At 41.5% G+C, this 17,441-nt stretch overlaps 1 protein-coding gene across 1 annotated transcript in view; it reads right to left on the bottom strand.

Moving 5' to 3' along the window:
* Positions 1–17,441, bottom strand: part of FBXL17 (F-box and leucine rich repeat protein 17) — a 517,577-nt gene that overhangs the window by 334,248 nt on the left and 165,888 nt on the right. The window contains exon 6 of the mRNA XM_018049987.1: positions 5,983–6,113. Within this exon, the coding sequence (XP_017905476.1) occupies positions 5,983–6,113 (131 nt within the window). The remainder of the gene's footprint in view (positions 1–5,982; positions 6,114–17,441) is intronic.

Below are 17,441 nucleotides of genomic sequence, written 5' to 3'. Positions count from 1 at the left end.
CAACCCTCCCCAGTATTCCTTCCTGGAGAATCCCATGGACAGGGGAGCCTGGCGGGCTGCAGTCCACGGGGTCACCAAGCGTCGGACGCGACTGAGGTGACGTCACACACGCGCATGCACAGGGGACTGGAAGAACACTGACCCCAGCATCATTCTATTCTTCTAGGGGTGGCCTTACAAGTAACTGTGACTATAAAAGAGAGGGTCAAAACCAAGCCAGCTTCAAACAAGTGTCACCAGCGCAGAAACGCTCCATTCTGTCCCTGCAAGCCTCCCGGAAGTCAGTAAAAGACAGTTATTCATTTAAAAAAATCTGATACATACAGAACATACTCAAAACTATGCAGTAAAATTATAGAGAAACAAAGAAAATTCAGTTTTAGTAAAAGTCCACCCAACCAGCCCGGCCACTTTCTTAGGCACCAAAGGCACGCAGACAGGCTCCTCCGCAGTCTCTGCAGGCAGGAGAGCCCGGCTCCAAGCACCACCGCGGAGCTGCTTCGATGGGCAGCGCTATTTTTACTGCCTCTCTATTTCCAAGTTTTCGTGCTTTTATAGGAGAAAACTGCTCAAACTTCACACTCAGTACTCCAAGGTGAAAAGTATTTCTCTCCTCCAGACCACTTAACTTTAATAGAAAACAAAACATTCTCCAACTCAAATTCAACTATGCCTGCTGGATTTTAATGGATAGGTTTGTCCCCCGCTTGGGCAATCGTTAAACCTCTGTCTCTAGGAGAATTAAGTAATATTAGGGGATTGAAATGAAATAAAATTCTAAGTCCACTGTGACATGACATTCACAGGAAGATGGTAGATTATCCATCCAGCCCTCGAACACTTATAAAAACAATATATAGCATATGTTCACAAAACAATTCTTGGAAATAAAACACAATGGGCACTCAGCAAATATTTTATATCGCCAACACCTGCTCAAATCCTCTCTGAACTTTATTTCTAAATGTCACCGTTTTTTATTGAATCAACGGAAATTTGAAAGAAGAAACAGAATAAACATCCAGAGAAGATCAAGGGAGTTAGAAAAATCTTTATAGAAAGCCTCATTGAGTTTTACATGAGCCAGGGTGCTGTCAGTCTCCCTGAAAGGGGCGGTGGAGTAATCTGTCACTCTGCGACTTCAATCTCAGAGTGCCTAAAAGACTAAAAAGGGCTCTGTGCGGAAAAAGAAAAAGAGAAGAAAAAAAAAGAAGTCTTCAGGCTTTTCTAAGTTTTATAAACAAAGGAATCATGAATCAAATACTAAGCACTGCAAATAAATTCACTGTGAATCACAGACTTAAAGTTGGAGGTAGTTTAGTATACTAATTCAGCTCTGTTATTCAGGAAACGGTTTGTAACACTCCTGTTTGAACTGTAAGTGGGAATGAGTTCTCTATTTTGGAAGGCAGTCAATGAAAACCAAGGTTTTAACTTATTTAAGCTGAATTCTGTCCCCCTTTGTAACTTCAACCTGTTGGCCAAAGTTCTGAGGTCTGAGATAAGAAGGAACTAATTTAGGTAAACAAATTAACTCTCCATTATCTGTTAATATATTTTATCAGACTCAATTTAAAAAGAACTATTTGATTTAAAACAAGAAATCTTTACCTAAAAATCTTTATATTCTGAATTTCAATAAGGGAGAATTCAATTTGTAGACTAGGTGGGTACAGGTGGATATTATAAATCGATCGTGCTGGGTGGGAATAATGGAGAAATTGAAGAATGACCGACGAGAAAAGCCCATTACTCATCCTGGAAAGATCGCTGACAAGAGAAAATGTGGGTCCAGCGTTGCTAGATCTGCAACTTTCCCAAAAGAAGGCCCAAATTCAGATTTCTATGTGAACGACCCAATTTCTTAAAGTTGGCAACTTACTCAATTTTTTAAATATTGTACGGGCCAAACAAAACAGCTTTGTGGACTAGACTCAACTCTGGCTCGCCAATTTGCAATTTCAAAATGTTGTTATTTAAAAGTCTATTTAATGAGAAAACATTTATAGTTACTATTCTAAACACTAGTACATATAAAGAGAAACAGTAACATATTGCAAATGTTATTTTATACTTAAAAGAAACTGGTCACAACAATCTTAGATTTAAAACTTCTCAAATTTTAGGATGTTCACTGATGCAACAGCCCCCTTTACATAAATATAAGACTCACACAGCAAATTAACTCCTTAAAGAAAGTGTCCTATCTGTGTTCAACAGAGTCAATACATTCAATTTTGTTTTAAGCTGCAAATTCAAAGAATAAGTCTAAGTCATGCAGCTTCTGGACTCTATATGAAACATAAAAAGAAAAGAAACAGTGAAGACCAAATTGAATGTGAAATAGCAAAACAGTTATATCAAATACAAGTAAACGTTCCAACAAACTTCCAGTCAGAAAGAGTACAGGAGAAATAATAACCAGATGTTTAATTTAAATCATCAATAGAAATAGTCAGTGTCCTCTTTTTATAAAACACTTGGATTTTATTTGTATTCAAAAGCAATGGTAAATGTCAAATGACTACTAGACCATCCTTCTGAATACAAGAAAATATCATGCTGTTTAACTCTCTAAATACAAAAAGTGCTTTTTAAAAAACAAAGATAAAGAACAGCATGTCTTAGTCACACAGATCAAGAACCACAAAATGCTAAAAGGTTCCGTGCGCTTAACAGTAAAGACCTTAAGTTACTAAATATTTAAAAATTTTGAACTTTGAAAATATTTATTGTTAAAATCTTTTAAAATCCAGGATAAATCTTATATCTAAAGATCTGAGAAGAGTATCAAACTTTATCTTCATGTGAAGAATTCATTATTAAAGCTAGCAGCATTAAACATAGATCCTTTTCATAGGCATTATGAAAAGGTATAGGTATAAAATAGTATCTAAAGGTTCTACTATAACTTTATTATGAAAGAAAATAATGAGATTCTTTTTTTTAAAACTAAGAATGTTACGTATAAATGTCAATTGTGTGTGAACTCCAACTATGAAATGGAAATTGACTCATTAGCCATTTGCTTTTTCTTGTTTGTCCCCATCCAATTTTTACTGTAGTAAAGATGGAAAAAACACATCCAATCAGAAAAGCCAAAGAAAAATTAAACAAACGGGCTAAATTTAATAGGAATAGTATGACCTTTAGCAGAACAAAAGATGTTGAAAGGATTAAATGAGAACATGTGTAAAGTGCCTATCAATTACCTGGATGATAAAGGTTACTGTCCTTCCTTCTATCCTTACAAGGCTCACTATTATCTCACTCATTAAGTCCTATGTCGCCTAAAGAGAAAACCTTTGGGATCAGCAGGAACTCAGTGTCCCACAGTCTGAGGTACAGCACCAAGTATTTAGTAGGGGGTTAATAAATGCTTTCTGATTTACTAGAGGATAATAATAATGAACAAATGTAAAACAGACACTAATTGATAGGCTAAATGCATTAGTGCATTCTAGTGTCCTCCATGGGAAAGGTTACTAACCCATCCCAGCTAAGTGCTGAAATTATAATTAAGCCTGATGGGAAGTCCTAGATTTATACCAATATAATTACAAATATTACTTAGCTTAGTGATAGAGTATGGCAAGAACAATGAGCTGACTAATTTAGATGACACTGCAAAGTGGGTTTTAATGTTTGAAACTCCTATTAGAGTACACAGGATAAGTGCAAGTGCTGTAATTAAAACCTAAAAGAGTCTGATCTTTAAAACTCTACCGCTCAACCTCATTAAAATGCATGTTTTCTCAATTAATTCAAACTTTTCCATTAAAAACATAAAAATACCCTTTCATTCCTTGCAAATAAATCTCTACAGTACAGCATTTAGGATCAAACACCAAATAATCATTCTAGTTAAACAGGAAAAAAAAAAAAAACCAACTGAAATATTATGGAAAGGGATTTGAGCAGATGGAACCTAACAAAGGGAAGGAAAGGCAAGGTGAAGGCTGCTCTTTTTTTTTCATGTGTAAATACCCAGTTATGACTACATAAGCATTTGAAGCACCAGAAGATGAGAAATCCTTGAGTATCTTTGTGTAAATGATACAAATCTAAGCAAAAGCAAAACCTGTTTACTAAGCAGATAACCCTTATGATGCTATATGGACTGCATCTCACTCACCTCTGAAGGCTCCAAGTACTAAGTCTTTTCCATAGTTTTCATATCCATTTTGTGGCAGTTTTCACCTTTCAATCTGAAGCATTACTAAGACATTTACCTGAATATTAAGCTAATACTAAACACCTGAAACCACGGGATGATGTTCTTCATGTACTTCTTTTTATCAGTTGTTACGGAAAACATTTAAAAGATTATTTTACAACTTTTCACATAACTGATCATGGGGAAGAATGTAGATTATAAAAAAGAATTTAATTTTTTAAATGTTCATCAATTTTCTTCAGATTTTGATACACCTCACATAGTGACTATTACTCAGAAACGATAAACACCCTTTATAAATAAAGACCATGGACCAATTCTGGATTAGTAAATTCTTCAAGAAAAATGTTACTAAGAAAGAGCGAAGTCAAGTGCTATCACACATAATTTAAAGGCTAATTGCTGGTAATTTATAGGAATGCCACTAGAATTTGCCATTCTTGGGGAAAATGGAGTCTACATGATTTTACTGTTAAAAGGATAAAGGGAAATTAAAAGTGAAAGGGGGAAATGTCTTAAATTTAAAGCATTATCTGACAAACTTTATAAATCACTGCACTATTTTACAAAAAACATTTAAATCTAAATAGGTTCTAATTTTAGCTGAAATAGGGCTTTCTATTTTGAAAGCAATATATTTTTGGTGGCCTTTTTTAAAACTTATTTATTCTTGAAAAGCTACTAAGCAAGAACCTTATCTCATGCCTGAATTTAAGAACCCACCTAAACTAATCAGCAGTAGGACCCCCTGGTGGCTCAGATGGTAAAGATTCCATCTGCAATGCAGGAGACCTGGGTTCCATTCCTGGGTCCTGAAGATCTCCTGGAGGAGGGCATGGCAACCCACCCAGTATTCTTGCCTGGAGAATCCCATGGACAGAGGAGCCCAGCGGGCTACAGTCCATGATGTGACAAAGAGTCGGAGAAGCACCGAGTAAGTACAGAATAGTGGTACTCTGCAGTTGCGTTCATTACAAAGAAGTCTATTTTCAAGGGTTCTAGTACTTTTTTCCCCTCATGCAATATTTCAGAGAAAAACTGACCTATCCATTATCACTGTTTATTTTTAAAACATTTTTAAATGCCTATTTTTAAAACAATTTACACATCTTTACACTACGTATTAAACTACCCATCACATGACTTTAACATTCAAAACAAATTCTATTTATACGGAAAACAAAATGTCATCCTAGAGAAAAGATCTGAATGCATAATGTTTGAAATAGTTTCTCAGAACTATTTTCCTTGATAAATGAACAGTAAAGTCAACCACAAAAAGTTGCAAAAATATTGAAGTGACAAATAAACAATATGTCTTGGATGAGTGACAAAGAGAAGATTCAATAGACTTCTGTTGTTATAACTGTTTAGGAAACATGAATCTTAGTACATAAACGTTGCTGCAAATATTAGCAAGTGTGAGTCACTCAGTAGTGTCCAACTGTTTGCAACCCCATGGACTGTAGTCCACCAGACTCCTCTGTCCATGGAATTCTCCAGGCAAGAATACTAGAGTGGGGAGCCATTTCCTACTCCAGGGGATCTTCCACACCCAGGGATCGAATCTGGGTCTTCTCTTTCAGGCAGATTCTTTAAAGTCCGAGCCATTAGGGAAGCCCAAAACTGGATGGGTTAAAAGTATACTTCTAAATGTTTTTCAAAACTTAAACATATCTATTTTAAAAGTCATGGCTATATCACATTTTCTTTAGACATGCCTTATTATAATGATAATCAGTGCTTGGTACGCAGAACACATGCTTCCCTTTGAAAAAGTGTTTTTAAGATGTTAAGATGGTTACCTGTCATTTATAATCCAGTTCAGGCAGAGATTGAGAGAGCTAAGATTTTTGCACCTCTTGACAATTTCCATCACGGTTTCATTATCCAGTTCAGTGATATGACGTAGGTCCAAGCTGGAAAGGTTTCTTAGCTAATGAGATAAATAAAATGAAAGAGGAGAAAGATAAATACTACATCCTCAAAAACTATTAAGAATAGTTGATTACAGAATATCACTGCACTGAATAATAGACTATAGTCTAGAATTATTAGATTAAACTAAATGGTTATATAATATTTTAATAATAAATAAGGAATGAGTCAGAAATCAAAGGTGAACAAATAAATGGCAATAAACATTAAAATCAAGCAGATTTTATTGAGGCATCATAAAAATCAAAAGTAGCATTCTAATATGTGGGAAAGCTGTTAAGTCAATCACATTAATTATCTACAATTTGACAGGACTATTTTCTTTAACATTGATTTCAGATATTTATCTTCATGATAATACCATTTTTGTACAGCTTTTCTTTTTCATAAAAGATAAAATATGAGCAAATTGTTAATTCAGAGATATCTTGGTGATATTTTATCAAGGTAGATGAAGATGGCAGGCTCTTAATTATCTTCTTCAAATAAACCGTATCACAAATAAGCTGTTTTTGCTTAATAACATGGAAAGAATTAATTTGGATGCATCTGGTAGACTCATCTCACATGCTAGTAAAGTAATGCTCAAAATTCTCCAAGCCAGGCTTCAGCAATACGTGAACCATGAACTCCCTGATGTTCAAGCTGGTTTTAGAAAAGGCAGAGGAACCAGAGATCAAATTGCCAACATCTGCTGGATCATGGAAAAAGCAAGAGAGTTCCAAAAAAACATCTATTTCTGCTTTATTGACTATGCCAAAGCCGTTGACTGTGTGGATCACAATAAACTGTGGAAAATTCTGAAAGAGATGGGAATACCAGACCACCTGACCTGCCTCTTGAGAAATCTGTATGCAGGTCAGGAAGCAACAGTTAGAACTGGACATGGAACAACAGACTGGTTCCAAATAGGAAAAGGAGTACGTCAAGGCTGTATATTGTCACCCTGCTTATTTAACTTATATGCTTGTACCTCATGAGAAACGCTGGACTGGAAGAAACACAAGCTGGAATCAAGATTGCCGGGAAAAATATCAATAACCTCAGATATGCAGATGACACCACCCTTATGGCAGAAAGTGAAGAGGAGCTAAAAAGCCTCTTGACGAAAGTGAAAGAGGAGAGCGAAAAAGTTGGCTTAAAGCTCAACATTTAGGAAACAAAGATCATGGCATCCGGTCCCATCACTTCATGGGAAATAGATGGGGAAACAGTGGAAACAGTGTCAGACTTTATTTTGGGGGGCTCCAAAATCACTGCAGATGGTGACTGCAGCCATGAAATTAAAAGACACCTGCTCCTTGGAAGAAAAGTTATGACCAACCTAGACAGCATATTGAAAAGCAGAGACATTACTTTGCCGACTAAGGTCCGTCTAGTCAAGGCTATGGTTTTTCCAGTGGTCATGTATGGATGTGAGAGCTGGACTGTGAAGAAGGCTGAGCGCCGAAGAATTGATGCTTTTGAACTGTGGTGTTGGAGAAGACTCTTGAGAGTCCCTTGGACTGCAAGGAGATCCAACCAGTCCATTCTAAAGGAGATCAGTCCTGGGATTTCTTTGGAAGGAATGATGCTGAAGCTGAAGCTCCAGTACTTTGGCCACCTCATGAGAAGAGTTGACTCATTGGAAAAGACTCTGATGCTGGGAGGGATTGGGGGCAGGAGGCGAAGGGGACGACAGAGGATGAGACGGCTGGATGGCATCACAGACTCGACGGATGCGCGTCTGAGTGAACTCCGGGAGTTGGTGATGGACAGGGAGGCCTGGCGTGCTGCGATTCATGGGGTCGCAGAGAGTCGGACACGACTGAGCGACTGAACTGAACTAAACTGAACTGGTAGACTGAATAACACCACTCCCAAGGATATCTATGCCCTCATATGCCACCTTATATGGCAAAAGAGATTTTGCGGATATGATTAAAGTTAAGGATGCTGAGATAAGGTGCCTGTACTGGATTATTCAGAGCAAGAGAGAACCTCTCCCAGCTAAAGTCAGAGACGTGATAGAAGAAGAGACAGGGGACATTTAAACTGTGGAAGGGGTTCCACCTGCCTTCTCTGGCTTTGCGTCTAGGGGAAGAGGGCAAGGGGCCAAGGAATGTGGGCAGTTTCTAGAGCTGCTGGCAAGACATCGGGACTTCAGACCTACCAACTTAAGGAAGTGAATTTCCTCAAAAACCTGAAGGGATGAGAAAACATCTCTCAATTTCCTAGAAAGGAATACAGGCCAGATCATTCTAGTCTGATGGGACCTGTGTTGATCTCACTAGTTAACCAGGAGGTAACAGATCTGTGCTGTTTTAAGCTGCTGTGTGTGTGGTCATTTGTCACAGCAGCAGCGGAGAACCAGCAGCGGGCATTTCCAGCCCCATCAGGGAGCGCTTCCAGTACAGGCCGGTCTGCTCCAGGCCGCCCTAAGTCCTTCTGTGGGGGGAGGTGATTCCTGATTTGCGGGCATAACCTGACTGCCAAAGGCCTCAAAAGTGAGTCAGGTGAGCTTCAAACCCGGGAGAAGACGCGGGTATCCCCGCTGCTGCAGGACAAAGCACGAGGAACACTCACGGAGAACTTTCCTCAGTGACCGACATGTTTCCTCTCTCTAGCGTCCAACACAGCAACCACTCGTCACACGAGGCCACTGAGTATCTGAAACGGGACCCGTATGCTGAAGGACCTGAATGCGTTACCCCATTTCGTGCTGTTTAGTTTACACCTATTCTACGTCTGCGTGTGGGCTGGGGCTCCAGGGTTGGACAGAGCCGCTCTGGAGAGCCGGGCAGCGTGGGAAACCCTCCTCCCACCTCAGGTCTGAGAGGGGCCTCGAGCTGCTGCCGCCGCCGCCTGTCAGAGCCACCGGGAGCACGAGGAGCGAGGGGTGGGAAAGAAGGAAGGGGCCTCGGCTCTCAGAGAGGCCTCGTACTGCTCACCGCTGGTGCCCGTCAGAGCCACAGAGAGTACGGAGAGCGAGGGGCGGGACACAGGGGAAGGGCTCCGGCTCTCAGAGAGGCCTTGGAGTGCTCACTGCTGATGCCTGTCAGCGCCTTGGCGCGCGCAGAGAGTGAGGGGCGGGAAAGACGGAAGGGGCCTCGGCTCTCAGAGAGGCCTCGTACTGCTCACTGCTGATGCTCGTCAGAGCCACCAGGAGCATGGAGAGCGAGGGGCGGGACACACGGAAACTGCCCCCGCAGCAGGGGACACTTTCTCAGTGATAGCAGGCCTCTGTCAGTTCAGTTCAATTGCTCAGTCGTGTCCGACTCTTTGCGACCCCATGAATCGCAGCACGCCAGGCCTCCCTGTCCATCACCAACTCCCGGAGTTCACTCAGACTCACGTCCATCGAGTTGGTGATGCCATCCAGCCATCTCATCCTCTGTCGTCCCCTTTTCCTCCTGCCCTCAATCCCTCCCAGCAGCAATCCCACTGCTGAGTTTTCCAAATTTGCTGGCATATTGAGTGCAGCACTTTCACAGCATCATCTTTCAGGATTTGAAATAGCTCCACTGGAATTCCATCACTTCCACTAGCTTTGTTTGTAGTGATGCTTTCTAAGGCCCACTTGACTTCACACTCCAGGATGTCTGGCTCTAGCTGAGTGATCACACCATCATGATTATCTGGGTTGTGAAGATCTTTTTTGTACAGTTCTTCTGTGTATTCTTGCCACTTCCTCTTAATATCTTCTGCTTCTGTTAGGTCCATACCACCTCTGTCCTTTATCTAGCCCATCTTTGCATGAAATGTTCCCTTGGTATCTCTAATTTTCTTGAAGAGATTTCTAGTGTTTCCCATTCTGTTGTTTTCCTCTATTTCTTTGAATTGATCACTGAGGAAGGCTTTCTCATCTCTTCTTGCTATTCACTGGAACTCTGTATTCAGATGCTTATATCTTTTCTTTTCTCCTTTGCTTTTCACTTCTCTTCTTTTCACAGCTATTTGTAAGGCCTCCTCAGACAGCCATTTTGCTTTTTTGCATTTCTTTTCCATGGGGATGGTCTTGATCCCTGTCTCCTGTACCACACCCAGGGCCCGGACGGGGGTTCCCGTGGGGCCTAACTTTATAGCCGAAACATGGCCCTAGCCTTTACCTCACCCCATAAATAAGCAGGCTGGCATTGAACAAAACCATTTTTCTTCAGTAACAAAAGGAATGGTAAAAAAAAACACAAACCTATATAGAATACAAAATAGATAGCAATATAAGTTTCCACAGTCTTCAGTTGTTGCTTACTTAGTCACTAAGTTGTGTCTGACTCTGTGTGACCCCATGGACTGTACCCACCAGGCCCCTCTCTCCATGGGACTCCCCAGGCAAGAATACTGGAGTGGGTTGCCATTTCCTCATCCAGGGGATCTTCCTGACCCAGGGATCAAGGCCATGCCTCCTGCATTGGCAGGCAGATTCTTTACCACTGAGCCACCAGGGAAGCCCACAGTCTTTCAGACATCACTTAAATCATTTGTTATCCTTCAAACGTTCCCCTCAGTAATGTACTCTATTTTCTATATTAAAAAGAACACCTTTTTCTTACAACTATAAATGGAGTACAATCTATTAAAATTTTGAATCACTATGTTTATTACCATAATCTAATACTGTCAACTATATCTCAATTAAAAAAAATTTTTTCTTAAGCCACTTTATTTTTATAGTTAGCTTTCTTTACAGGGTACTTTTGATCCCAACACCCAAAAAATTTTATCACTACTGTCCTGGGAACATGTATAGAATCAAGTAGCCTCTGTGAGTAACAGGCACTGGGGGCTTGCTGAGCTCATATCCTGACAGTAGCCTCGTGTCTGTACCTCAGCAAAATCAGAAAGACATGAAATGGGCTGCTAAAAACTATTGTGAAGGATGAATTTTGCTGTAACCATGTGCGTGTGTGAGCTGTTAAATATGGCCACATATGATACATATACAGCGTCACTTTACTTTCTTAACTATTCTGCATTATTTTCAGCAGGAAGATGCAAGATCATAAAAATCCTATCCAGTCACATAAATACCTCCTGACACACACATATTCTGGGCTCTAGCACAGCTTCTCACACAAAGTTGCTATGTGAATTACCACTGTTATCTCTTAGCTTCCCTCACAGTAAAGAATCTCACAACTCTGTGAATGTACTTGCTACCACTGAAGAGAACACTCAATAACGGCTTGAAAGGTAAACTGTTCTTATGTGCATTTTACCACAGGAGGACACTGACTGCGTCCACCAGCACACAGTGAGAGGACACAGTTGAGGTCTGTAATAAAGAAGCTTCACTTGTGCCAGTTGGGCCCCTCAAATTAGGGAAGGTAACTGAGATCTGAATACTTACTAAAGTGCTGATAACAGGGAGAGATGATAGGAAACCTATTTTTTGGACTTAGGAAAATCCAAAATCTTCTAGAAGGAATAGGACAGAAAGAAGTCACAATTCCAGAAACTATCTACATATGATTAAACTCTCATTCTAGTTGATTAACTCCTAAGCTTTTAGAAATCCTGCCTCCAGGCCCACTCCTCAGGGCAAGGTGGGTCAGATGTGACTGCCCTGGGTTTACTGTCCATAAATGAAGCATTTTTTCTCTTCCAATGGAGCATAAACTCAAACATGAAAAGAAAGGTTTACTTTGGTTCTCACATGCCAGCTGTCTATTGAGATCGTCAAGAGCGTTTTGCCGTGAGATTCAATTAAGCCCCATTTTTTCATGAGCTGACAGTCGCTGACATTGCTCATGAAGCCTTCCCTGTGACCACACTGGCCAGTTCAACCTGAAAAATGACAACATCCAAAGCAGTTCCAGGAGGCTAAGCCCTGGGAACCGGCAACATTATAAGACACGTCCAGAGCACGTCTACAGGCTCTGGTGTTTTTATTCAGAATGCCACAAACAGCTCTGTCAGATTCATCACACTCCTTGCCTTGCTAAGGGAATTTCATAATAGTGCCCTCCAGTGTTTCATAAAAAGCTACCCAACATAATCCTTCATAGTCTGAAACAAATAATTACATTTAGGAAACTGACATTTTAATTAAACTGACTTCTCTTACAAATTCACTGGTAGTCTTAGGTTACACAAATCACAGAGGATTTGAATAAGAGAAGCCATACAACCAAGATCTTTGAAGGCTTTGTTCCCATTTTTAAACAGTTTAGTAAGGTATTTGAAAAGAAATCCAAGTCAGAATGTAGACTGTCGGTAAATCAACTTTCAGTTTAATACTGCTTTTATTGAGAAAAAAAAAATATTACTTATAGCCAATTCAGGTTAAAGGCTAAAATTAGTCAAAGACTGTATGGCTGTGTATGTATTTAAGAACAAAATGAGACATTAAAATGTTACCTAGGAAACAGAGACTTGGAGGATTATAAAAAGACCTCAAATGGCTTTCAAATTTTCTTCAGACTCTGGAAAAGTACAACCTGAAACAAAATCCTCAGTTGTGCAGGTTGACTCCAGCGGGTGAAGCAATGGACAGGGACTCAGAGCACCCTTGGCAAAGGCGGCAGGTGGGGGGGGGTCCCACTGGTTCAGACCAGCGAGGATAATTTACGTGAAGCCAGCTGGAGGTGATAACTTTGGCGAAAGATAAAAACTTCTGTATGGTTAACCATGTTCAAATGTCAACTAGTCCCTAAATTACTTCCTGCCAGCCCTGCAGATGTTGGCGTCACCGGGACCGGGCTTCAGAGCAATCAGTCACAATCTTCAGGAAGCAACGTCAAGCTGAAGACAGGCCGCCGGTGCTGTGGATCGGCAACACACACTCATTTGCCAGGCACCGGTCAGGCTACCTAGACGGGGACTGCAGGGGGGACCACAGGCTCAGGGAAGAGAGAGGGGCCCGGGGAGAGCCGCCTACTGGGAACCACGAGGGAGACACAGGAGAAATGGAGGGAGGTGTGGCGTGCACAGGGCCAAACTACAACTACGGGTAAAGACACTGAGATGCCAGGCACGGGCCGGGGCAAAGGGAATTTCTACCCTGGGCAAAGGAAGGCTTCCGCATCTGGACAGGGTCTACACTTAGAGGAGAACTTGGTTTTCTGAGGGGGAGGATGAGGGGCATCTGTTCTGCTCATCAACTAGGCTGAACCTCAGTTTGGTTGGTTATGGCTGGCACTCGAGAGCAGAAGTAGTAACAGAAGCTGAATAAGGCGGTGGCAGGCACTCCAGCACTCTTGCCTGGAAAATCCCACGGACAGAGGAGCCTGGTGGGCTGCAGTCCATGTTAAGGGTCGGACATGACTGAGCGACCTCCCTTTCACTTTTCACTTTCATGCACTGGAGAAGGAAATGGCAACCCACTCCAGTGTTCTTGCCTGGAGAATCCCGGGGACGGGGGAGCCTGATGGGCTGCCGTCTATGGGGTTGCACAGAGTCAGACACGACTGAAGTGACTTAGCAAGTCACACTGAGGACATCAAGGAAATCCTTCCCAGCACCTCACAGAACTGAGACCCTCAGGCTGTAACTGAAAGCTTTCCACTGCCTGAGAGCTGGGCAGAGACAATAACAATTTCCAGTCCTAACCATGAAAAGGAGACTTCCACGGCCCGGGACACTGATCGCATCTGCAGGAGCTGCCACGTGAGCTCTCTGGCCCTTCTCTAGGTGTCCTTCCAGCCACCGCCTTCTTAACCACACTGGTTTGCAGTATCTTTGCTTTGTTTCCAAATCCAAGGCTGGCTGGCTCTCCTGCCCTTCTGCTGGATTTGCCATCTCTCACCATTTTATTCGCGCAGTCTTGCTTTCCAGGACATTTTTACTCACTGTTCCTCCTTAGAGCTATCCCTTCTAACTCCTTGCCACATTACCAGCCACAGAAATATTGTTTAAATAACTTTGATCATATTTCCCCCCTTCTCTGAAACTTTGAGGAAACAGAAACCATTTCAACTGCAGACAGGAATTCCAGAGCATGCATATGAAAGCCCTTCACTGTCCGTGCCTACCGTTCCCTGATAGGTTATGTTAAAATAGCTCAAATCTCCAAGTTTCAAGAAGTTATTCTCATTGTGTTCAGAGACCTGGACTCGTTATTTAAAACTGAGCTCACTTCCTGATTACTTCAGAGAGAAGAAAAATTAGTGAGTCTCAGAAATATAATATACCTGCTTTAAAACAAATTACTAACCAGGCAGTCCCCAGTCGACCTACGCCCTTTAGACAGAAAGCAACTGTCAACAGCTGCCAAGGGAGCAGGGGAATCCACTTTCCTTCCTGCTACAGCTACTGGGTGTGCCCTGTGTCTGCTCCATCTAGTCCGCCTTCCCTTCACCCCTCCCTAGCGCCTCTCCTACCAGCCCCCCAGGGCTGCGCTACTCATGACCAACCTCTCACTGCAAACATCTGACCTTAATGCCTGAGCCAATCCAAATCTGCATCTCTGCTACAGCAGTGATGGTTCGCTCTCAGGCATTCATTCACACATAGTGAATTCACACTTTAGTGAGCACATGGTTCCAACCTTGGTGCACATTAGGATCATATGGGGAAACTTTCAAAAGATACTAATAACCACCACTACTTCTGAAAAAGATACCCAGTTGATCCATCCTGAACAGAGAGCCACTTCCCTAGTGCAGAGCAAGTCATATTTAAATCCAGTTACTGAAAGGGTATTCCCTGGTGGCTCAGTGGGTAAAGAGTCTGCCTGCAATGCAGGAGAGCTCTGTTCAATCCCTGGATTGGGAAGATCCCCTGGAGAAGGAAATGGCAACCCACTCCAGTATTCTTGCCCAGAGAATTCCAAGGAGAGAGGAGCCTGGAGGGCTACAGCACATGGGGTCGCAAAGAGTCAGACACGACTGAGTGACTAACACTTGCACTTTCACTGAAAGTGTAAAAATAATTTATAAAGCTCAGCCTCTGTAATCACTCAAAAAAAAAAGCACTGAAAATATCATTCATATAGTCAGTAACTATTAGGCACCTATTATATACCAGAAAACATTCCAGCTGCTAAAAATACAGCAGTGAACACAACAGACAAAAATCCCTGTACACAGCATGCTTATATTATTAGTTGGAAAGGGACAGTGGAAATAATATGCAAGCAAATTATATCCTATGTTAAAAGGCGGTAAGCATATACTATAGAGAAAAAAAATTTTTAAAGGCAAGGTAGATGGAGACCAGTGGAAGGGAGGAAGATGGAGTGTAATTTTAAACAAAAAGTCAAAAATGATCTCACTGAAAAGATACATGAGCAGAAGTCTGAAGGAAGTGAAGGAGCAAACAAAACCATCCTGATGTCTGGGGCAAGAGCTAGTGCAAAGGCTCTGCGATGGGAGCTGGTCTACGATGTCAGAGCGTTAGTGAGGAGCCAGAGCTCCCGGAGCAGAGTGAGCAGAAGGAACACTGACTGGAGGCACGCCCAAACAAGGGAGCGAAGACAGGAAGACTGTACGGTGCCGAGGTTACGGAGCTCACCTTCTGCTCTGCGTTTTAAGCAGGTATGTGACATGATCTAACCTACATTTTAAATGCATCGTTCTAGCCCCTGTGTGAGCCTTAGACTAAGGAAGACTGTATGGTGCCTTGCCGGTCAAAGTTACGAAGTTCAGCTTCTGCTCTGCTCTATGTGGGGACTCGGTGGGTTTTAAGCAGGTATGTGACATGATCTAACTCACATTTTAAATGCATCGTTCTAGCCCCTGTGTGAGTCTTAGACTAGGAGCAAAGGAGCAGAGAGGCTGTAATGAATTAATGAAGTCAGGCAGTAGCAGGGACCTGGACCACTGTGACAGCCCCCGGAGGCGGTATACAGTGACCAGATTCCAGATATATTTGAAATTAGAACCGACAGAATTTTCTGAACTGAGTTATGGAGCATGAGAGAAAAAGTAAGAATCAGAGATGACGCCAAGGCTTTTGGTTTGGGGAACTGGAAGGTATGATTGCAATTAATTAAGATGGTTTGGGGAAGGTGGGGAGAGAGTTTGGTTTTGAAAATGCTACCTTTGAGATGCCTGAATAGCCGAGGAGAGATGCCAAATAGATGTGGGGCTCATCAGCACACAGACAGCATTTACACTTCTAAATTTAATATGTAAAAGTCTTAATTATATATCAATGTGCTCAGTTCATTAGGTTGGCTAGCTACAAGCATACTAGCGGTTCAATTTATAGTGAGTAAAAAAAATATTAATTAATTGATTAAACTACTGTGTGGGCATATATATCCAAAGTAATAATAATAAAAAAATAATAGCAAGCTAGCATGATTCTAAAAACAAAGCATTAGCAGCATATTGTCCCAAGTCTCCCGGAGTAGTTACAGGCTGGCTTCAGTTCCTATCAAACCACAACTCAAGCTCACAGCCCCAGGACACACCCTCTGTAAAACCCCCCAGGATTCAGAGTCAGAGACTCTGCCCTTTGTATACCCACCAAGGCGGCTCATTCTCCCACCACACACTGCTTTATAATTTAATCTAATTAAGCACTAGAGTCAAAGGCAAGCTAATACAGGTCAGGGCCCATGTCTTACTCACTTCTGAGTCAGCAGTGCCCTTACACAGAACTAGGTGCATCCAACCAAACCATCAAATGTCTCTATTGCAGAATGAGCTTGAAATCGGGGTCAAAACTTTAAAAATAACTTCAAGGGTTCAGGTTTCCCTAAACCAGGATTCTGTTCTTGTAACTGTATCAAACGCAGGATCTGCAGCTCTGAAGCTACATGTTTCTAAAAGTGATATATCTGAACAGAAAGTTCACTAATATGTAAGCATTACATTAAAAAAAAAAAATCTCATTCCACACAATCAAAGGTTATCTTAGAACAGGAAGCATCATCTCTTTTCATATTTGTTCTTAAAATGAAGAACATTTAAGAAGTCTCTGTAATTTGACAGAGTTTTGATATGTATGGCAGGAATTTTGAGTAGTTCACCCAAAATTCTAATCACTGCTGCAGAGACGTGCGTTTGTTAATTGCATCCCTGCTTCTCCGAACAGACTCAGAACGGCTCGGCTCCTCCTCTTCCAGTCTGGCAGGCAGCACACTCTCTAATTGACTCTTTCCCGAGGACTTTTCTTTCCACCAAATCCCTTTCTTTTCTCCATAGAAGATTTCTAGAGCTCATAACAAACTACAAACAGCACTTGAAGTTAGCAGAACTAAGAAGCCCTGTCAGGTTTTTCAGTCTGCAGGTGCTAGGAAACAAAATTTCTCCTCAATTAAAAAATAAAATATTCATACTGCTTCACTTAAATAAGAAAAAAAAAAAGCAAAGCTTAAATAAATTAAGGGTAACTTAAATCAAACAGGAAACGAGCAAGGGGAGATTGCTTCATCTGATGGGCTGGTTGTGCGCTTCTC

This window comes from Capra hircus, chromosome 7, assembly GCF_001704415.2.
Source record: "Capra hircus breed San Clemente chromosome 7, ASM170441v1, whole genome shotgun sequence".
NCBI classification, from domain to species: Eukaryota; Metazoa; Chordata; class Mammalia; order Artiodactyla; family Bovidae; genus Capra; species Capra hircus.
The sequence above is the reverse complement of the archived record's forward strand: the minus strand, read 5'-3'. Positions and strand labels throughout refer to the sequence as shown.